Source organism: Neopsephotus bourkii, unplaced genomic scaffold (genome assembly GCF_033783945.1).
Source record: "Neopsephotus bourkii isolate Nb327-2 ecotype Australia unplaced genomic scaffold, CSIRO-AGI_Nbou_v1 NB_1525, whole genome shotgun sequence".
In the NCBI taxonomy this organism is placed as follows: domain Eukaryota; kingdom Metazoa; phylum Chordata; class Aves; order Psittaciformes; family Psittacidae; genus Neopsephotus; species Neopsephotus bourkii.
Window position 1 is genome coordinate 674,398 of NW_026902001.1, and position 23,312 is coordinate 697,709.

Here is a 23,312-nt window from a genome sequence, read left to right on the forward strand (position 1 = left end):
AGAGAACTGCCTTACAAGTTGCCTTGTTTTCTTTTCCAAGGCCAGAAAAAGCTTTTGCAGAATAAATTACCCAGAAAGGGCTGCTGTATTGGACATATTTGTGTAACAGCTCCACTGCCTTACTAAATCTGAGCACCAACACATGTTACTAAGCAGGTGCTGTGCCTTGAAACATATACTTACCAAGGATATGCTGTTGAAATATATATAATAATGCTCTGGGCTAAAGGAGAGCTATGATACAGAGCCAAGAGAGTCTGCAAGAGATTTGACATTAGCGAGGACAGCTGAGCAAAAGGTAAAACATCATTTCTTAATTCAAGTAGCTCTAATCAAGCAAAGATGGATCTCTTTGTGCTACCACAGAACATATCCTGAAAGAAATGCTTAACTATGTTTTTTAATACCATGGAAACACTTTGGCATTTTCAAGCATGATTTTAGGTAAATACTTGCAACACTGAAAGCTTAAATATCCTACAACAAATTCAGACTATTTGCAGCGTTCAGGAACAAGCATGTGCTCAAATTTTACAGCCTGGTGGTTGGGGGACTGCTGCATTTTTGAAGGACTTCACAATTTAATTGATAAAATATACTTACTGCCTAATTCCCCAAGCTGGCTAATTCTATATGTAGCAGCAGCTAATTAACTATTTTCATACAACTGTGAAAAGCATGTGTTAAGTTATGAATGCAGCTCTGTACTTAATTTGCTTGGAGATCCAGCCCAGTGCCTGGTTCATCTTCCTTCTCCAATTTAATTGGATTCCTCTTTTCAAAAGTTCTCCTGTAAAAGTGACCATAAACCCAAAGGCTCAGTTTGAAGGCAGCATCAGTAACCACTGACATACATTCTTGCATAGGCAATTAAAATAAGCAGGCTGCCCATATCTAATTACACAGCCCATGGCAGTAAAAATATCTCTGCAATCAAGAGAGATGTTCAAGTTAGTATATAAATACTTACACTTACTGGGTAAGTAACAGGCTGTATATTTAGTCTAGTTTTATCTGATCAAGTAATTATTTTAATTGCTGTTCTTAGATCCCTTTTAAAGAAAATATTGGCTTTATTTCTTATTTTTAAGGGAAGGTTAGCTCATCCTAGAGAAGCCTTATGCTCCCCTAGAAAGGATTTCCTCTAATTCACTGGAACACCCACAAACCCAAGGCAAGCCAGATGATTAGTTCTAATACAAATGCTGTATTCACTGACAAAACTAAAACTGCAAACTCAGTTTTCCATGAAGAACACTCCTGGTAATGTAGGCCCTTTTCCTAATAACAGATTTTGTGCTGAAGTGTACCAAACACCAGGCTTCAGTAAATCTAAACGTCACCAAAGGAAACAACCTCAATTCAGCCAAAGCCTTTGAAGTTTCTATGTCTGCATGGAACAGACACCCTAAGCTTAGAAAGGGCATATAAACCTGAAAGGGAACCAGAGGAAGAAAACGTGACACATTCAGGTACTCTCCACAGCAGGGAATCCAATGGCATTTGCTTTGAAGTTTACAGCAGTGTCCGAAATACAGCCGGATAAATTGAGTCTCCCACCAACACAGCTGACCCACCACTGAAGTAATGCAAGATGCCACCTTTGGGTGCAGCCTGAATTAACAAACCATCTTTTTCAGAAGGATTTGGAAAATGGGAACAGAGTTAAGGCTGCCTACTACCCATTAGTTTTCCTTCATCACACAAGATTTCATTCATTCAAGTCTTCTAGGTCCCACTTCAATAATTATAATCCACTTTTACTCTTTATTAACAAGACCCAGTCCCCACTGCATAAAAACAATTACAGTTGTAATCACAGTTGCATCACATGAGGATTTGCCCAGCAACACTTTAAGCTTCTAGGTCACCAAGTCAGGACCTGATTATTACATGTATACATGTATTACTGATCAAGTCTTGTCTGGCATCCAGAATGCAGGAGCAATGATTTATACGAAAGCAGAAAAGGAAGCAAGAATACATGTTATTTTTTTATATATATATATATATATATATGATACAAACATATGTTCATGTATTTTTTTCTACAGCACAAATACCACTTGTGGGCTGCAGTATGTAACCATATATCAGCATAGCTGGACCCCTGTCAGTGAGATTACAGCACAGCAGCTGCTCAGCCAGCATGCCCTGCCTTGAAGGGCAATCTGGTGATAAAACACCAGAGCTCTGAGATCAGATGCTGACTGCTCCAACCTTGGCAGAAGAAATCCTTTAGCTACCTAAAGGAGTTTCAAGAGAGTTTCCAACTCCAAATCAAACATACAGCAGCCATGTGAATTTCAAACTCAAAGGCACATGAACACACACTGCTAGTCTTATTTGAAAGGCAGATACTCCAGAACAACAGTTTAATGCTCTTGTAAATAAGCATGTGCTGTTTTCTGCATGTCAGAGAACAGTACCAGCATCTTGAAACTCGTGACTTAAGGCTGTAACAGCAGGGACAAAGTAATTTTATAGCTTTTTTTTTCCCCCCTGAAGAATTACAACATGAAAACCTTGTTAACAATGAAAAAATATCCTGTTAGCATACTATGTAAGAACACCAGGCTCAGGGACTAATAGAACAGGCAAAACCTTCAGTACATACAGTCTTGCCAAGAGCCACAAATGCATTCAAAAGCTTAGCTCAGTGAGAAACAAATATCCCTCTGCACAACCACTTCTGTGAGATTGTTCTTTTGTTGGCAATTACGTCCTTGTACATTCCCAGGTCTCTGGTCTCAGGCTTTAATATTCTTGTTCCCTTTTCTGCTTTTGTGTAAATCATTGTTCCTTCATTCTGGACCCCGACGAGATTTTACTAGTAATTCAAAGAGACAGAGAAAAGTTCTAATTCAGCATTTAAGCTTACTTTGAGATACTGCCTACTATGAGACAACTGTTTTTAACACATCTATGAGACAAATGTAAGAAGGAAAAGACGAAAGTAGATTTTGTTGGTATTTGCCAAGGCAGTGTGAGTGCCCAGAAACTGAAGAAACAAAACAAAACCTCATCCACTAAAAATCTGTTTTAACGCTTTGACTCTCTGTACTTGGTGCTAGGTTCTTCAGCAAGCAGTACAGAATGAGGCAAAACACACTTCTGGCAAAACCAGGGTTTAACACCCTTGCTCCCCACTATCATTTGCAATAGTAGGAGATCCATCAAATCCCTGAACTATTTAGTAACGGGGACAAGACAGAACACAAACTCTGAGCTTCCCAAGCCACTAACACTTATTTCATACCTATTGTTTTTGCAGACAAAGTTTGGTTATTTCACATTTCCACAATGTGAAGACCAAATGAAGTCTGAATCCTTTGCAAATAAACAGGTGGGGTCCAACTGTATCTCTGCTTGCATGATCCAAATTCATACATCCACAGACGTGGAAAACACAATAGAGATAATTTAAGGCACAGTTGTGTTTCACGCTGTTTCCTTTCAGCTGTGTGTATAAATGATGTAATTTTAGCAGGACTATCCCTTCAAGTTACCGTTAAAAATAGCATCCACACCATGCACTGATGAAATGCATTCACTCCAGACAGTGAAGTAATGCACCACAGCAAGTTCACTGCTTTCTTTCCCAGAGAAATAAAAGAACATGTTAGAAAGCAAACGAATCATTAACCTTTTAGTTTAGCATTTTTGTGCACCTAAAAATAAACAATAATTTTAATCAAAACAACTGTATTGCATGATTACAGCCTATGACTTTGCAGCATGAAACAGCAAGAGAAAATTAAATTAGAAATAAAACCTGACAAAGCACTTCAACACCATCGAAGTTGACTATTTGTCTCCTCCTCTACCTGTGTGGCACACAGTATACACCATATGGATCAGAGCCACAGCTCCTCCATTGCAGGACTGCATCTGATGGCACCAGCATCCAATGCTCAAGGAAAGTGCAAGATACCCCACTCCATGCAGGTTTAGGGCAGCACGACCCCTTAAACTGCTCCCAGTTTCCACTACCTGCAATCCACAAATGAGATTTTAGTCTCTATTTACTTCTTAGCATCAACCCAAAATACATAGATGCTTTCATTACCATTCAGCTGCCAAATCTCTTAATCCAGGTCTCAGTATCTGGCTCTGCTCTGGCATTTTTCAACAGATGCAGTTTATGAAAACCACGTGAAGCCTGCATGAGATGGAAGAATCCAACTTTCTTTAAACAACCCCAAACAAAACCGAATTAATACACAGAATTTTGCTGCTTTTGACTTTTCAGCTTCATTTTGATTCTATTTATAATGAACCCAATGTTTATAGCACTATTTTCCTGTTTGGTTACTAGCAAAAGAGATACAGGTTAGTGAAGGCACATATAATTTAAGAAATAGTATCTATGTAAGCAAAACAAAGGAGAGGAACTTGCCTCTGTCCGCAAGGATTGACCAAAGAGCCTTTCTGTCCACCGACTGGAAAAATCCCAAACACTTTGACACAAAACTGAGCTTTTCCTCACAGAGCTATACAAACATTAAGCCAGTCCTGATGTGAAGCAACAACTATCCCAGCTTGACGGATGCATAAGTAAGACGCTACAGTAAATCTCAAGCAAAGCCGTATCTAGAACACAAGAATCTGAAGCTCTGGCACAGGGAAAGAGTATAATAAAGTCAACCATTGTCTTCTGACCTGTGAATGCAGGCTGGCAGCAGCTGGTATTTAAAATGCAGGAGAACACTGATTAAAATGTCCTCCCCTTTAGCTGCATGCCCTGCAGTAAGACTCATGAGTTACTGTCTGCAATGTTCTCCCACTAGCGTAAGTATTATTACATTCATCGTTTCTTCTTTGCAGTCCATCTGTTCCTTTGTGCCAGACACTGAACATGAGAAATCATGGAAATAAAGCCTTGTCATTTACTAAATAAGGTCACTTCCAGATACGAAAGAATGGAAGCAGAGTAAAGAAATATTTGCTGTAGTAGTAGGGAAAGAAAATTGCTGGTAAAGTAACCTTGTTTTTGGTGACATGTTCTCATTCCTCCTCTCCACCCACCTCCTCATTTCCAAACCAGATCAGTCTGTCATGACAGTGCTCAGTACTAAGGAGAATTAATCTCAATCCTGTGATTTACTACCTTAAGTGAAACCACAGTTTATTGTTTCCAGGTCCAAATATCACTAAGGAGAATTAATCTCAATCCTGTGACCTACTACTGTACATGAAACCACAATTTATTGTTTCCAGGTCCAAATACCAGCAATTTCTCTGAAGTTATCTCAAGTCCTGCAATGTCTGCTATCTTTTCTACGCTGTACTCTGATTCTTGTGAAAACAGCCTCCCATACCTGCAGAGAAAAGCCTCAGTGTCAGAATTCTAAGCCTGATTTTGACATCAAAAGTCAAGCACAAAACCCAAGACTTACCTTAAGTTCTCATGATCTTTCAGATGGACACAAAAGATACCTGGGAGGAATGTAAGCATTTCTAACATGTATACGCAGGCACCTATAAAAACCCCAGCTACTGACAGAATTGCTTTACTTTAAGCCTATTGCCCTCAGAGAGACACATTTTGGAGAAAAAAAAACAATTTAAATGTAAAGGTGTCGTGGTTTAACCCCAGCCAGACAGCTAACCAGCTATAAAAGCTTATGAAGCATGCCATACACAAGAAAATTGCCTTTGTGTCATTAGTACACTTGTGATACCATGTAAAAAAAAATGGGCAAGGAGATAGATAATGGTTTTCTAGGAACACATGTGAATCACTTATTTTCCTCTTAAAAGTGATTTTTTTGTCTAATTCAGTTTATAAGGAAAAGCAAGCCACTTACTGTAAATTCCTGTATCCCTCTGTTTAACATGGCAGTGAAAGGGGTTATTTCAAAACAGACACTTCCAGATGTTAAGGGGTGTTAAGTTCTAAAGGGATGCAATGAACAGCTGAGCATTTCTGAACATTCCACACAACCCTTAATCTTCAAGCAGCAGACACAAGAGATGTCCAGCCCTAGTGAGAGACACTTGCCATCAGGTTGCAGCACGAAGTGCCAAGAACGAAGAATCAGCAGTTAATGTTCAACATCACTTTTTCTTGAATTCCTGCCTGACATGTCTTTATCCTTCAATAAGTTTCTAAATTTCAAATCTCCTCTCCCCACCCCCTGCCTTTAGAAAGGATTTTCAGTATTAAATCAGGTTTAAGCATTAGTTCCACCAGGTAAAATTTTCACACTCATTTTATTCTGACTCTGCCACATTTTTTTTCCAGCAGATGCGCTGCATTAAGCCATTACCTAAAGATCTGAGAAAAGCTGGGTTTGCTCATTAAATGCAATTTTAATTAAAAGATCAAGTTGCTTATGTTGTTTTCATTACTGGCAGAAGGTCATGCTATTGCTTCCATAGCTGTTGAGGTAATGGCTCTTAATTTCATCTGCATTAGCAACTGATGTGCCACTGCAGACACTTCCAGGACTTCATAAACATGAATGCCAATAAAAGAAGGTCCTTCTAGGAATGTACATGCCTCAGTATTGCCTCCTGTGCTTCTAAAGAGCCATGAAAATCGTGTTAAATATGAGTTTTTAGTCTCACATTTAGATATTGACAACTAAGATCAGGAGTCTGCCCAAGGAATGCATTACAGTGAGGCAAACCCCTTGGCATGGCTGAATTTACCAGCATACTATTCTTAGAATTTTGGGGGTTTTTTTCAGAGTAGCTTGACTCTAAATTATTATAAACAGAAATACCATCCAACTCCCACTAAAGCCAAATTGAACAGGCTTCACAGTACTCAGAATCAAGTGATTCATTGACAAACCTTACTTTAGCAGAAAGCTGGTAATTTTCTAGTGTTTAGTAAGAAAAACATATTGCCCAGTACATAAATTCAGAACGAATCTTCATATAAGAAGAAATAAAAGAAGATGAATCAGAAAGGAGCAAAATGAAGCCTTAATTTCCATGGATCTATGCTGTACGTCTCCTCCTCTGCAGAGACTCAAGTCCTTCATCACCTACAACAGACATACAACAACACTACTTTCCTATTTACCAGATCTACCTTAAATTTTCCAGAGTCCCTAAACATACACTGGTAACTAGCTACTTCCCTTCCCCAGGCACCCACACCATTGCAGGTCACCTGCCTCTCTTTTGCACACCCACTTACTTCCTCAGGATGCCAGTTCAGGCTTGCAGCCCCTACAGTGATTTGCACAGGACTCTCTTGAACTGCCAACTTGGGCAACAATCAGCACATGTTGCTTCTAGTCCAGAAAAAACAAACACAGTGAGTGTCTGGGCAGACAAAACAGGGTAAGGGCTGAACTGTTCTTACCTCTCCTCTTGATTGAAGCATGAATGAGTCTCTTCTATTCAGACACTACTGTAAATAACTCCAAATGCCTCTGTCAAATTTAGATTAATTTAATCAACAGGCTCAACAGCTAATAAGGTAGGGACAGACAGAGCTGCCCAAGCAGAGTGATTCCACCACCTTTACTGAGGCAAAACAAGCAAGAAGCTCAAAAAGAAGCACTCAACAGCTTCAAGATAATGCCCTTAGGCATATACTTGATATAAATATTGTATGAGATGTGAACAAGGCATACAATATATGCAAAATAAAACTGCTTACAATAAGTGTGCATTAGTGAAGCCTTATAAACTTGAACTGAAAACACTGGTAACCAGACATACAATGATTGTCCACTGAAGTCAACTCACTGCAGCTCTTGGCCAAGGGGTAGACTTTAGAGTCCTCATGTAGGGTGCTTGCGAACCAGAAAGGGCTCTGAAGGAATCTAGGCCATGACTTCCAAACTTCAGTATGGAGCACCTTGGACTATTTGCACAAAAAGGTTATGACAATTACTGCATGAGTAGCCAGATCAGCACTTTTGTTTTCATTCGGTTACAAGAGTCTGTGCACTCTGGCCTCCTCCGCCTTTGCATCTTGTCACAGCAATCCCTGATCTGACATTACCAGTCTTGTTATGTGGAAAGGGTGGTAACAAGGAAGACAAACCCAAACTGACTCCAACATCTTGAGTATAAAAGCTAACTTATTAACAGTTAACAACACAAATTCGCCAGAGTCCCAAGTACAGCCCTAGGAGCATGGAACTCTTCTCCCAGCTCTGATACAGCCCAAGGATGAGCTACTTAACCTGGCCTCTGACTTGGAGGCAGAAAATGGGCTTCAATGCCTGCCTACATAAGCACATTGTACAATTGCACAATCAGTAAAGACTTCAGATGAAATGCAATGCTTTTGATTTTTTCTAAACCATATTGAACAGCTCCTCAGTATTGTCTTTATTGCCAAAGTAGGCCTGCAACCTTAGCTGAACTCCAACGCCCGAAGACCAAGCTGCATCTTCATCTTTATGCAACATATAGGCTTCAAAGTATTTACGCAACATACAGGCTTCAAGATATCACTTAATATGCAATAATCTTCTAGCAGAGGGGAAAATATGCAACATGAAAACAACTTTTTTTTAAAGTACACTAATCCTTTGATTTGATTGCTAGAATTAACTCTAAACACTTGATACTTGTAAGACCACTATGTTCGAGACAGTAAGTCGGGAATGAAATGCCTTTTATGTGATCTAACAACCTACACTGCTGAAGTTTGGAGTCCAAGCTCTACTTCAGAGACAAGATGAATGAAGACATATACAAACAGCTGAAAAAAAATTACATACAGTTGGTAGAGGGAGATTTTTTTCCTGAAGGATTACCATAGCCCAAATATTTCTTTAAGCCCTACCCTAACAGTAGCTGACCCAATATTATTAGAGATGATGTATATACTTAAAAATAGAATAATCCTGCTACACAACTGATGCTGAACAAGGCACTGTAAAGTCTGGACCCTGAACCAAAAGGATTTCAGAGCTTTTTTTCTCCTGTTTTTGCCCTGCCTTCAACAGGCTGAACAACTGGTGGGCAGTATTTCAGGAGAAAAAGGCTGTTGGTTGCCACTAAGAGAGCTCTTGCAGTCTGGTTTCTTGTGGACAAAGAATGATACAAGGAAGTGGGAGACAGAAAAAGGTGTAAGACCATACAAATACGTTTTGCCAAGGAAAATAAATCAGGTAGCAAAAACAGTAGTTAGAAGTTCTGGATAACTTACACCACACATTTCTACTGACTATTGTAATGCAAGTTCAGATACCAAAGCTTTCTGCACATAACAATCAGTTTAACCTCCCTGCAACCTGTACCCTACCTGAGGTCAAGGGGGTTGCTGCAAACGAGAATATATTTTACAATCTAATATTAACTCAAAATCGTATCAATACACTACTGTATGTTCTCTCAAGATTGTTTTTCCTCACGCCCACAGACTGCAGCAGCCTTTGTCCAGTAAGTCATGTGCTATCCTGTGTATTTATTCTAGCCTGGCACACTGTTGAAGCTTTGCAGAAACCTGTATGTGGGCTAACAGGACCTTCAATTAAGGAAGAAGTTTTACTGTGCTCAGCAGGAGTACCAAAATAGAGTACAGATTGTAGAATAAAGCCTACTGCACCCATTTTACATCTTTACTCCTCTCTGTCCACAGAAAGCAGTCTGTGTCTATCATTAGATGCATGTGTTGCAAGGATTGTGATTCAGCTTCACTATATAAGGATCACATTTCAACAGTTGCTTCGTTTGAAATCAGACTGGCTGGGAAACAATTTTGAGGTTTTGTGTGGCAACAGCGGAAAGGCAAGATAAATATACAGGAAAGACAAGAATAGGGGATTTTTTGTCACTTCGCACAAAATGGGATTTGTTCAGTCAAGCAAACCATCTTCCAGACTGCTTAATGGAGGAAAACAGTGGTAAGTGCCACCTGCAAAGCCTCACAGCAGCAATGCACATCTTATAAATACCAGCACAGAACTTCCACTGCAGAACATTTAAAACAGAGGCTGTGACAAATCAAAATTTTACTCAGTATTATGAGAAATTACAGTATGAAGACTGCATGGTGACGTTTTGCGACTTACACTGCCTTTATTATAAACATTCTTTTGTTCTGCACTTTAGCATCTGGTCTAATATTCTTTATTCCACTGTGCTTTTGGAAAATATGCTGTGGCCACTGAGCATATTTCATACATTGCTGAAATATGTCACATGCACAGAGTAGTATTTGCCTACAGTGATTTTCACCTATCAGCCAGATCATTCTGCTTGGAACCACACGGTAGGAGTAATTAATAACATCTCTGGTGGAGAGGAAATTCCTACCACTTTTGTATTTTAAAATACAAAGTAAGCTGATTTTTTTCATTCAGCTTTGGCACCCAACTACTCCCTTTCGAGAACTGCCACACAAGATCAGAACAACTCTGCATCCATAGGCTTGTTACAGATTAGCTCGGCGAATGGGACTTCCCCTAGGTCTGATAGCTCATTCTGGACTTTGACATAGTAATTCCATTTCCCTTAGCTACCAACACAGGATTGCCCACAAAACAGAAGTTGCTAGTGAGTGTTATATTTTTAACCAGTAACCTTCTTTAACCACCCAGGTCAGAAACCAGGAAAAGGTTTGAAGTGCCTCTCCGTAAAATGCAAGGTAAAATCCTTAGTTTCAGACAACCAGCAATCAGAATACCTGAAATAAGCTTGCTGACTTTGTTGGTATTGTGCTGGGAAACACAAACCTGCCTATAGAAGGGACCATCACTATGCAGCTGCACTGTTGCTGAAGTATGTGCCTATCAGGCAAGCATTTGCAAGCATGAAATCTTATCTTGACATCAGAAACGTAGATTCCAGTTTTGGACACCTGCAGCTATGCTTGCACTGGTTCAACTTTTGTAGTATTGTGGGAAAAAGCCTAGGGCACAACAAGAAAGACAGAAAAATACTCAGCTCACGCAGTATGCAAAAGATGCCCAACCCTCATCTGAATTTGATTGTTTTGTTCAGATCAGTGTTAAAGATGTAGTTAAAACCTGGCTAGATTCTAGAAACAGGGGAAAAAACCCACGAAGATATAGCGACATATCATGCCTGGAATTTCGGTTATCACAACAGTCTGTATCTACTTATGTTTTCCTTGACCTGTGAGATCTGTCAGTATCTTAAAATCTGTGCTTGTGTGCAGTTTACAGGCACAATAGCCAGTCACTGATGTTACCTTCAACTGACTTCCACATCTGTGGGAACAGGTTTGAACAATCCTCAGTCACCAAAAGATATCAGTAAAGAGCACAATTCATAATGCATGTTACAGCTATGACAGTCCAAAGGAGGTTCACATCCTTCTATGTCAATACCCATCCACAATTTTTCTAAATGGGATAGGACAAATTTTTGAACTTTATTTTACAAATTAAAGTCCAGATAAAGGGCAGATATCCAAACTGCTTATGTCAACGGCTACATGATGTGCCTAGTGTCATAACTTTTCCTTTGCAGAAATGTCCATCTGGTTTGCCTTGCTTTAGCACTGATACATGCAGAAGGGAGACGGGGTTTTAACTAAGACTGAAGGACCAGTATAAAAATTGATGAATTTTGCTAAATAACCATATGATTGCCCCCAGCTGGTCACCACTCCCAACAAGTTGGGCATTACAGTATGGATCCAGGAGCCCAGTGCCTGACAGTGTTCCCACAGTTAGCTGGGCCTCTGAAACAAAGGCTTCTCAGTGACACTCACTGTATAAATTTGTTTCCCAAGGCAGCAATATTCTGTGCAGGTAGGATGGTGAAATTGTTCAGAAGTTATGTACTTGACAAGTCTCTACACGATGATTCTATGATGCACGCATGAATGTTTCCAATTAACCACTTGATGCAAACAGAACTGCATACAGACTCCCACCACAGTTAGTAAAGGAGTATTCAGGGTTATACTCCACTCGTCTCATCTGTCTTCAGTATGCAAACTAGAAATCTTTTATACTAAAAGCTAGATTCAAAGTGTGGTTTAGAAGAGATAAAGCCACTGATAGCTTTCAGGTCCAAGCTTACTACAAACCCATTCTCTGTTCAACTACGTACAGAGTAGGTTAAATTACTAACATTTCTGCAAATCAGGATTAAAACCAGTCACTGGATTAATACAAACTGTCTCTAATCCATCTAAGCACAATGGATACTGCACCTTTCATGATTTTTTTCATTTTTCTTCTGTTTCAGCTATAGCCTTTTTAACTTAGACACTTTCAATTACGGTACTCTGCCAAGAGTGGAACAACTGACTTAGGCAGCTCACTATTTTAGAATCATAGAATAGTTAGGGTTGGAAAAGACCTTAAGATCATCAAGTTCCAACCCCCCTGCCATGGGCAGGGACACCTCACACTAAACCATATCACCCAAGGCCTCATCCAACCTGGCCTTGAACACTGCCAGGGATGGAGCATTCACAACCTCCCTGGGCAACCCATTCCAGTGCCTCACCACCCTCACAGGAAAGAATTCCCTCCTTATATCCAATCTAAACTTCCCCTGTTTAAGTTTCAACCCATTACCCCTTGTCCTATCACTACGGTCCCTAATGAAAAGTCCCTCCCCAACATCCCTATAGGCCCCCTTCAGATATTGGAAGGCTGCTATGAGGTCTCCACGCAGCCTTCTCTTCTCCAGGCTGAGCAGCCCCAACTGACCATGAGACGCAATCCTGTCCTCTCAAGCTCTCTGAAACAAGGCTCACTAGAAAATATTGACACAACAATTACACAAGTGGTCATGCAACCTGTCCATCCTATACTCACATGACAATTCCATGTGCTCTAGGTTAAAAAGTTTGGGGGTCCTGCCAAATTAAAAGATGTCCGTTTGCTATGAGAATCAGAAATTTAAGTGAGCAATGGTGGCTCCAGCTGGCAAATCTTCAGTGTTACTCCAACCTGAAGAGGCAGAACTCCCTCTCAGACACATCGTACATCAAGAAGAACTCAACACAATCTTTCCTACTGGTGAACCAGAAAGCAGAGTTTCAGTTAGTAAGAAAATTGTATTTGTTTCATGACTCCTTTTACGACTATCTCTAAGGCAATCTATAAATTAAAAAGCTACATTCTCTGAAAACTAAGGAGATATTCTATAAAAGAAAAACAGATCAGAGGAAAACCTAATTAATTTTCACAGTGCACCATGACTAATCTTGGCATATATGGTACTGGAATAGCAATCACTGAGTACAAATGAAAACAGTGTTGAACCCTGTCCTATTTTTAATCAGATGAAAGCCACAAACCTTAGCCATGCTTCTGCTTAGTGGTGCATTTTCTTCTACCCTGATAGTTTTTACAGCTGGAGAAATAGCTACTTACAGCACTATTCTGCTATAAAATATTATTGCTGCTTACAGCTTCTGGGATTCTAGTTGAGTGTGTCACAGAAAAGGAGGCCTGGTCCAGGCAAGCTAAGAACATTTTCTTGGCATATGTAACCCTTTCCGATCTGTATCGGCTCCTCTGAGTGAAGATGTGCTTTGAAGTTCTTCATCACCATTTATGTGGCACTAAGCTATATTTCCAAAGTGATGCAGAAAGCCAATGGCAGAGACCAACTCCAAATAAAAATAAACTCCAAATAAAAAGAAATTATATGGTCCATGGCAATATTTTTTAGTGACATTTAAAGGCAATATAGTAGTGCTGCTAATGTGATGGTGCATTTCCCCTACATTAGCTCTGCCATAGAGAACTATTTTTATTAATACCACAAAAAGTAGCTATTTGCTACTACAAACAGCAGCTCACGGTTCAAAGGCTTTCCTCACTTAACAGTGCTTTTCATATCCTTTAAAAAAAAATTACTATTAGTCACATTTTCACCTCGACATTTTAATATTTGTAATCCTAGCCTGGAGTGTGGAAATGGAACACGTACTTGTTAACGCTAATTTGCTAAGCCCAGCTTTTAGCCAGGTCAGCATTGCAAAAATAAGGACTTATTTTGTAACAGCAGAGAAGGAAAAAGGTGCAAGTTTTCTCTCCTGTCTTCCACTCCTCTTCCCCCAGCTTCTCACTTACACATTCTGGAACTAAGAGAGAGGTGGAAGTAGAAGCCTAACTCAAATGCCTTCTCCTCTCCCCAGTAAAGCAACACACCATATGTTTCATCCAAGAAATAACCTGCTACTATAAGAATGAGAGGTGGAGTGTCAAGAGATAGTCACTCTGAGAATACAATATTCCATGAGAACTAAGCTGGTATTTCAGCTTATAAGGATCGCTCTTGCTTATTTCTCCAACAGAAAAATAAACATACTTGTCTCCTGATGACCATTTTTCACTGATAGCCTTACTACAAGACCCATTCTGTGGCTTCCTTTGCTCAGAAGCAAAACCCCAGTCTCCAATCACAACTGAAATAACATCAGTTGCCACCAAGATACATGAGTTTGCTCCCCCATTGGAAGTGCGCATGCAGAAAAGGACACACCTTTGGAGTGTTTCCCCGAAGGCCTCTTGGGTAATGACTCCTCAATGGAATGTGTTGATGTATGTAGTACATTTTCCAGACTGTTGCTGACACTGTTGATGGGGGTCTCGGACCTTGGCGTGACCTGGAAAGACACAAAAATCCAATAAAATAAACAGAGGGAATGTGCAAACATCTCGTCTTCCTCCAGAGTGAGCACTGATGGCAGTCAGAAATTTGCCTCTCCTAGAACCAAGGGGTGTTACTACTGATATTCCACAAGTAACAGTTAGGGGAGTTGTTTCAGTCAGCAGCTATTCACAAATCTAGATTATTCTGGCTAATCTATAAAGCTACTTAATGTTTAATTCTTTGTTAAACAATAGTCACACAGCAGTCAATTGTAGAGATATTGCAAGATCCTTAACCTCTCCACACTGCATTTCTTAACTCTTCAAGAAGAAAACTAATCCTGTTTTTGTTATGTCATTGTGCTAGTTGTGGCTGGGATAAAGTTAACTTCCTTCATCATAGCTGGTATGGGGCTGTGTTTTGGATTTGCACTGTAAACAGTGTCGGTAATACAGAGATGTTTTAGTTACTGCTGAGCAGTGCTTAGACATAGCCTTTTCTGGTTCTCACCCCAGCAGTGAGCAGGCTGGGGGGTGCACAAGGGGTTGGAAAGCGACATAGCCAGGACAGGGATATTCCATACCCTATGGCATCATGCTCAGCATAGAAAGCTGAGGGATGAGAAAGAAGCGGAGGATGATCAGAGTGACGGCATTTGTCTTCCCAATTCACCAGCCAATGGGAAGTGGTGAACAAATTCCTTGTTTTGGGCATTTCAAAGTATTTCCACGCAGAATACAAAATTGTATTTCAATTTAGTGGGAAAAAAATAAATAAATAAAATTTGTCTTTAAAAGCTTGCTGTCGTGACTGTATTTCAATGAAAAATAGCACAGTAAAAATGCCCAAGCAGAATGCTGCATCATCAAAACAGACCTCATGGCCTTCACCTACCTTCTAAACTGCATTTAGCATAATAACGCTTACTTTCACCATTAAAGCTATATAAAAAAAACCAGAAGTCATCAGAAGAGGCAGAACTGAGCACTGCCCACAAGCTGCTGTCCACAAGAGCATTCAAAATAATGTAGCAACAAAAACACATCTATTACTTGTAGCATAACATTCAACGCCTGCCTCATAAGCAAGGCAATTACTCTGGTTTTCTAGGTAATGAGAAGCAGAAGTGGATGAACAGTTACATTAGCAGCACAGAACACAAGGGTTCAAATCTCTTAAAGAGGTAAGTGTGCTCTAAATAGGTAGTTAAGACTAACAAAAGCACTCATACTAACTAATGCATCACTTTAATTTCAATTCACACATTTTAAATCAATGAAAAATCCTGGTATGGAGAGCTGTAATGAGAATTTAGCATCAATTTCAATCTTTCACAAATCACAGGAGAAAACCTGTGTCTCCACATCATGAGAAGCTATCCCTTATTCATGGTAACCAATATCAGTGACTAAAGGTCCCTGGAAGGAAAAAGGCTCTTTCAGACCCTGTTTACGTGAGCCTGGTGTGACTTAGGACAATTTAAGCTTAAAACAATACTTTGCTCACCCTACCATTAGCTTTAAACATTGACATCAGCCAGAATACACAATGCGAGTCAAAAATAGCACATCCTTACTCTAAAATTACCTATTGTAAGCTCCATTTTAAGACTGACATTTATAGATTTATATGCAGTTTAAAGCAGCCCAAGTGAAAGGCCTGGTATACTTGACATCCATAAGAAAGCTTATACATGCAAACAAATCAATCTAGAAGGACAGGTGAGTGTCAGAAGACAGCAGGATTACAAGTACCTGCTTTACTTGTCAGCACTGTTAAGTCTACTTTTTGATCAAAAAAATAAAGTTCACTTGCATGGTTCTTCAGTACAGCTTTCCAGCAGTAACAAAACCGTAATACCAAGCTTTCACATCAGGAAGACCAGCCATTAAACATCAATCGGGAGGGAGCATAGGGTGAAGAATAGTTTAAGCCTCCTTGCCAGAGTCAGTCTTTACCCAAGCTTATCCCACACTGTCTCTCTCCTGGAACTCATTAAACCCTCACTCTAGTGGACTACTGCTGAGAGGAAGTTCCAGCAGACTGCACATTGACACCACCATTCTCCTGGCCATGGGAGACGTCATAAGAGCAAGAGGGTAACATAGCAAGCTAGAAAATTAGATTCAAGCAAGACTATGTTATCTATAACAACCAGGTTCTAAATATTCAGAACAGTCAGCAAATATAAACACTTACATGAAACTGAGTAAGAACATAGCCACATGGCTTCAGAAAAATCTCTGAACAAGCCGTTTGTTACAACATATTGCTTCTTATCTCATATTTCCTTCTCTCCATCATCCTTACGATAAGCATCACGTGCAGTTTGAAGTTCGCATCTTGTTTATACATAACCTCCAGTTCTTTCCATAAAGACTTAATTTTTATATATTTGGTAAAGACTAATTTAGCCCATATGCTTTGACTGACTGAGCTCAAATACTGTCTGATTCAGCCACACATCAAAGGAAAGCAGTTTCAAACTGGCCTAGAAAAATCACAAAGCTCTGATTAGTTCCAAATGGAGCACTTTGTTAGCGAGCTGAATGGGGTTATAACCAGTGAATCTGACTGCTTGAAGCTTTCATTCCAAATTTTAAATAATTTTTTCCACTGACTTAAACATACCAATACTGCAAAGGTTTGTATTAGCTTAGGAAAAGCAAAATGATGAAAAATGTTTTGCAAACCTAAGTTTTATTTCCGAAATAGTGACACTTTTCTTTTTCTATTTCAATTTTAGCCAAACAAACCAGAGGAACAATAACCCATGAGCTATGAACTGCAGAAGACACTGTCCTAGGAGAAGTGGGAGAAATATTGGCAAAAGCTTGACAGTAGAGAGATGCCCAGAAAGGATTTGTGGTAATTCAACTGTAGAAAGTCAGTGTCCTGCCAATTCTGGGAGGAACGTTCACTGTACCTGGACATTACTGTAATCCCACACAACTCAGCACAACTACTAGTAAGCAGCCACTAGATTCTCAATAAAGAACAAGGTATTCCAGTGAGATAAAGATTCTGAGAAATCATATGTAAATTGTTTTAAGTCTTTTAGGGTCTGTAACATCTCTCAAGAAAGTCAAGATGCTACTAAAAAGTAAGGACCTGCTGTTCAGGAACTGTTAAAAGGCTTGTTTTCTAAATCAGTAAGAGTCCACCATAAAGGTGGATAAGCTGGCCTCACAAACCAGAAGGGCCCAGGCTATAGATCATAAAACCACAGGAGTGACAATTTATAAGTGCAGAAAAATTCATGAATCATTCAAGGTCTGAGAGGTACAGCATAAGACATCTGAACAGAAGACTTTGGATCTTTCAACTGAAATTATTTGGGAACATCAGCAGAAACAGTCCATGAAAAACAGCAACCCAAGAGAGCTAAAGGAATAGAAATATTCTTCACTATATCTTGCCATGAGCACAGCACTTTGTAGAGGGCCAGGGAGAAGGAAAGCCCTCTGTTCTACCTAGCCATAGTTTCACTTGATTATCTATAAATTGTTTTAACATGAGAGTGGCTTCTTCAACAGCTCCAGGAGATGTACCACTCAAATAGGTGCAGAAGAGTTTCTTAACCTATTTTTATGCAATTCTTAATGATGTCTACTCCCTCCATAGCAAAGCATCTGGCTCACAGATGAACTGCTGATTGTCCAGATTAAAACGTAGACTGTCTCTTGAATTTCAAGTTAAAGTACTAGTCATAACTGAAAATAATAAAGAAAATTCATCACTACTGTTGTGGCTTAAGCTCTGTCATAAATCAGCCACACAGTCCTCGCTCACTGCTCCCCCTTTCATCCCTCTGCTCCTGGAGGGATGGGGAGGAGAATCGAAAGAATGTACCTCCCACGGGTTGAAATAAGAACAGTCCAGTGACTAACGTATAACACAAACCACTGCTGCTACCACCAATAATAATAATGATAAGGGAAATAATAAGGGAAGAGCATAGGATACCACCCACTGATCAATACCCAGCCTGACCGAGCAGTGATCTAGCCCTTCTGGGTAACTGCCCCCAGTTTATATACTGGGCATGATGTGCTGTGGTATGGAATACCTCTTTGGCTAGTTTGGGTCAGGTGTCCTGTCTCTGCTTCGTCCCAGCTTTCCCTCCTCCCTGGCAGAGCATGAGACTCACGAAGTCCTTGGTCAGACTAAACATTACTGAGCAACAACTAAAAACATCGGTGTTATCAACACTGTTCTCAGGCTGAAAGTCAAAACCATAGCACTGCACCAGCTACTAAGAAGGAGAAAAATGACTGCTGCTGCTGAACCCAGGACAACTATCTAATGACCAAGGCTCAGCCTGAACTCTTCTGTACGTCATTCTCTATAGTAATAAAATCAGTACCAAAACTGAAAAGCACAGCCTTCCCAACAAGGCTAGACTAAAGGATCACAGAATGCCACCCTGAAGCCCTTCACCCCCAGGAGTCAGCAAGAAGTGGAACAATTGTTTTGACTCAGGGGTTGATGGCAAACATGTCAAGGTACCAGAAGCCACTGCTAATATTTTAGCCATTATCACACTTTCCCCTTTCTACCTGCCAGCAAACAATTGTATTTTTTTTTTTTTTGGCAGTGCAGTGATGTTTTTCTTTTTTTCCTTAGCATCAGAGATACAGTAACAGGCGTAGATCACCTTGGGAGAGGAAATAAAAAAAAGAAAGTTCTAGAAATCTCTATAAACCCCCATGATCCATCAAAAAGCACACAGAAAACAAGACATTAACTGCACAACAAAATAACCAGGAGCAGTTACTTCAATGGGTTCTCCTTCAGCCACTGCTACCTGAAAAGGGTCTGCCACTGTCCAAGACAGTGGAAGTCAATGGAAAACAGTAAACCTGTGAAGCCAAATTCAGTAACTGTTAGCTTGGTGCCCCAGGCACAATCCCTGACATTTAGTATAGCAGAGTCTTTCATAAAAATAACAGGACTGATAGAAGTGAAATTTCATGTGGTAAGAATTTTAGCAAAACAGCAATTATATGTTCCTTTTAAAAATAACTAAACAGAACACAGAAAATGCATGGTTTAATAGCAAAGAATTTGCTGATTTAGCTTGAAGTGGAGCCAATTACTAAAGATCAACATAGCTTACTACCTACAGTATGCATGCAACCTCGGATATAGGATCTGAGGGAATAAAGTATGATTTCTATTCCTAGTTAGGTATGCAATTTAGGTCCTGCATTACACTGTTCATGCAGGAAAACATTTTCACATAAAACTTAGTTTTCAGAAATGGCCAGTGATACACTGGGAAAGTCCCAATGATAAATGCTTCTGACAATATTTGCTTTGGAAGCCTCCATTAAATAAGGCTTTTCATAATCATAAACTGACCTCCACGCTTGAGAGTGATGCAGGTAACATGTAAAAGTGCATTCATAGCTTGGAGCACTGAAGTCTGGTGGGGGGAAATAAAATCAACTTTGCTCCTGTCATTTTCATATTAATGAGTATTTACAGCAGTTTATTTTAAGGTCAGCACCAAGGTCTTTAACATAGAGCAATCCTGTTTGCAAAAATGCTCCAGCAGAAGCTTGATGGCAAGAATACAGCCCTGGCATGCTCAGGCAGATAAGGTGCTATTTCCCAATAGAGAGACATAACTCAGGTTCCCAAATAATTTGGGAAAGAAAAGCATTGTTGACACTCAGATGTCACTCTATGGGGGCATGAGATTGTTCAGTAGGCTAAGTCTGAGCCAGAAACAACCAGTGCAAGGACCTGACACTCAAAACCTACTGAGACTACAAAACCAAGAGGACCAAAACTGAGCAACCGTCTTCTCTTCAAAACAAGCCATTAGTCTGCCCCGCTGCTTGTGAAACCATAGCCTTGAGCATCAGTTCTGCAGTTACTTCTATATGCAAATACTCCTTTGGAAGATCTGGGCTCTTGGATGTTTAAGGAACAGTCACACAAACACAACCAATTTTTCACATATCTACTGAAGTCCTCAACACCACTCAACAGTTAAATGTACACATTTATTTTCTTTGTTGGGCTGGGACATAAATGCAACTGAAAGTGTCTGGCTTGTGCTAGAAATTCATGCAGTTCTAACAGCTATGTCTACCAAAAAAGATGTAAGCAGGAGGGCAATCAAGTCAGGTGTGTCAATGTTTCTCGCATGGGAAGCTGGTAAAAAGGTATCCATCTCTGAACACAAAGGGTGAAGAGGTAATTCACAGTGAAATGGGGTAATAGATCACATGCTATTGTCCTGTGAGACCATTACTGGGATGAAATGAGGCATACAGTACTTAAATGCCGTGGGACAATCACACACCTGCTCCAAGGCTCCATTATAAATTCAGCAGAGCAGATGGACCAAAAAAGTGAGTTGTAATTTATAGACTAATTTACACCTAAAATTCTTTGCTTAAATAATTGCAAATACTTTGTCAATATTAGGAACATAAACCTACCACAGAGTAACTGGACTAATTATGTTTTGCTGTGCATTTGTCATTCAAGACAATCAAATCAAACACTTCAAAATACCTGACAGCACTAGTTTGTGCACTCACCACAAATAAGTGAAGCTGTGCTCTGCAAAGAAGTTTCAGAATTCTTTAACGTTAAACTAATGCAATGTTTGCTGCCACCACTACACAGTCTCCAACAGTTAACCATGGGAGATGCCAAACAGGCGCAATTCATGAGATTTCCTGCTGAAAAGCTGTATGGAGTGAAAAGTTTGAACTCTAAAGGGAAAAATTATAGAAGGCAACAAAAAACACCCACAAACATTAATACAAATAAGCTACAAAACAACCGCCTGTTTCATCTACCTGATCCTCCACAGTTTACTACATAGAAAAGCTGCAAATGCAACCAGTTCACTCACACTGGTAATTCAAGGCACTTCCATTCTAGATTTCCAGTGCATCAGGTACATTTGATAATAAAAAAGGACAGATGGCAAGAAATATTTTTATTTTCCCTTCAAACAAACAAAAAGAAAGAAATCAAATCTATATTTTACAAACCAATCATGAAAAGCACTTCAGAATCAAAACAGGTAACTGCTTAACCAGACCTTGAAAGAGGCACTACTGCTCTCTATCCCAGCACTGATGTACAAACATGTCCCTGTTTCTTCACCTGAATGCCACCAAAAAGTAAAGGCCTAAAAGCATAGCCACCAGCAGCAAAGATCACCTTACACCTACCATGAGCATTCAAAGAGTAGCATGGTCCCACCCATTCTACAAGCCTCCATCCCTTAATGGTATCTGCCTTTAAAACATAAATATTATGTTGACTTTGGAGCTAGACTACTTCCGTTGCCAATATATGGGTGGAAAATCACTTCCACCGGGCCAGCATTTACATTTGGGAGGTAAAAGGCCAGTGAAAGAAGCAATTCTAAAACTTGAAGTATAAATCAAGGAATGACTCCATAAGCTTTTCCCTGGTAGAATGGTTCATTGCCACTCCAGCCTCTTCTGCAAGAATTCACCAATTAACAAGGTTGGCAGGTGTTATTTGACAAGACACAAATCCACTGAATTGGATTTCTCCTTCCTCCTCCCTCCCCTCCAATAACCACTTAAGTAATGGCTTGAGTTTAATAAAACTACTATGGTGAGAAAAAAGGCAACACTGGAAAATAATTCATAATAAGCATGAAAAAAGTTCACTTTCACTATTTATCACCATGACTTGGCAGGTCTTTAATTCAAATTGAGATCTTACTCTTAAGTAATTGATCTTATTATTTCCGGATCGCTTCAGCTATTTACAAATATCCTGAAGCCCATTATCGGCCAGAACACACAATTAAAAAGAAGATCCCTTCCAGTGCTTACTGTTGGATAATTACACAAATGGAACCAAAGCAAAAATTCTATTTTAGCATGAGGCAAGAGCAAGGAATTCTGATGTTTGCTCATTACAAAACCCATGCAAAGAAATATGTATCTGAACCATATCAGCATCTCTTTGCTAGATTTAATATCCATTTCAAATCTAAACAGAGAACAAGTTCAATTTTACTTGCTCCAATTCTTTTGCTTAAGAGTAAAGTTAAATTCTAGTTTAAGCATGACAATGGTTCTCATTTCAACAGACAATTAGATCTAGCATTTCTGTGGATTCATATACATGGAGTCACAGAAATACTTACCTATATTCTTAGGAATAACGTTCCCATATTTGCCTCTTTTGGTGTTTTTTTTTTTTGGAGGAGAAAAAGCACTCAAGAGCAAGTAGGAAAATGGTCAGTGCAGTATTTGAGTACAGAAGACGACTATACACATCCCTTTACAGAGCACTCAAGGGGAAAACAACACAGACACTGAAGCACTGAGAAGTCCATAGAGGAACCAGAGCTCTACCCTAACACTAAAGCAAATGGCTAAATACTTCCAACAAAGGATGCTGTTCAGTACCTTTGAAGTTGGACACTGGAATGCTTGTTAGGTGTGGTTAATTACTGCTGGCCTCTGCTTTTCCAAGCAGGATCTCCACAGAGCTTTTACAGCTTCAATTAAATCAGTTTGAAGTATGGTACAGTTCAAAACACCCAACACCCTTACAAGAGGCCTTTTAATTCCAGGAGAGATAAGCAACTTCAATGTTGCCTTAAGTGACAACTAACAGTTACAAGGTAATTAGCAGGAGAAAAGGAAAGATAAAAAGAGTCAATTTAAAAAGTGAAATGTACTCTTGAAACAAAAACTTGATTCAGCCTGCACAAAAATATGGGAAAACAGTTCACGGAAAAAACAACATTATTAGCTCAACACAGATTTTTTTTGGCTGCGCTGGCC

The 23,312-nt window shown here is 39.6% G+C and overlaps 1 protein-coding gene across 1 annotated transcript in view; it reads right to left on the reverse strand.

Annotated features, from left to right (window-relative positions):
* The window catches only part of ZCCHC14 (zinc finger CCHC-type containing 14), a 50,449-nt gene that overhangs the window by 21,382 nt on the left and 5,755 nt on the right, over positions 1–23,312 (reverse strand). Inside the window, exon 2 of the mRNA XM_061369956.1 lies at positions 14,398–14,521. Coding sequence (XP_061225940.1) covers positions 14,398–14,521 — 124 coding nt within the window. The remainder of the gene's footprint in view (positions 1–14,397; positions 14,522–23,312) is intronic.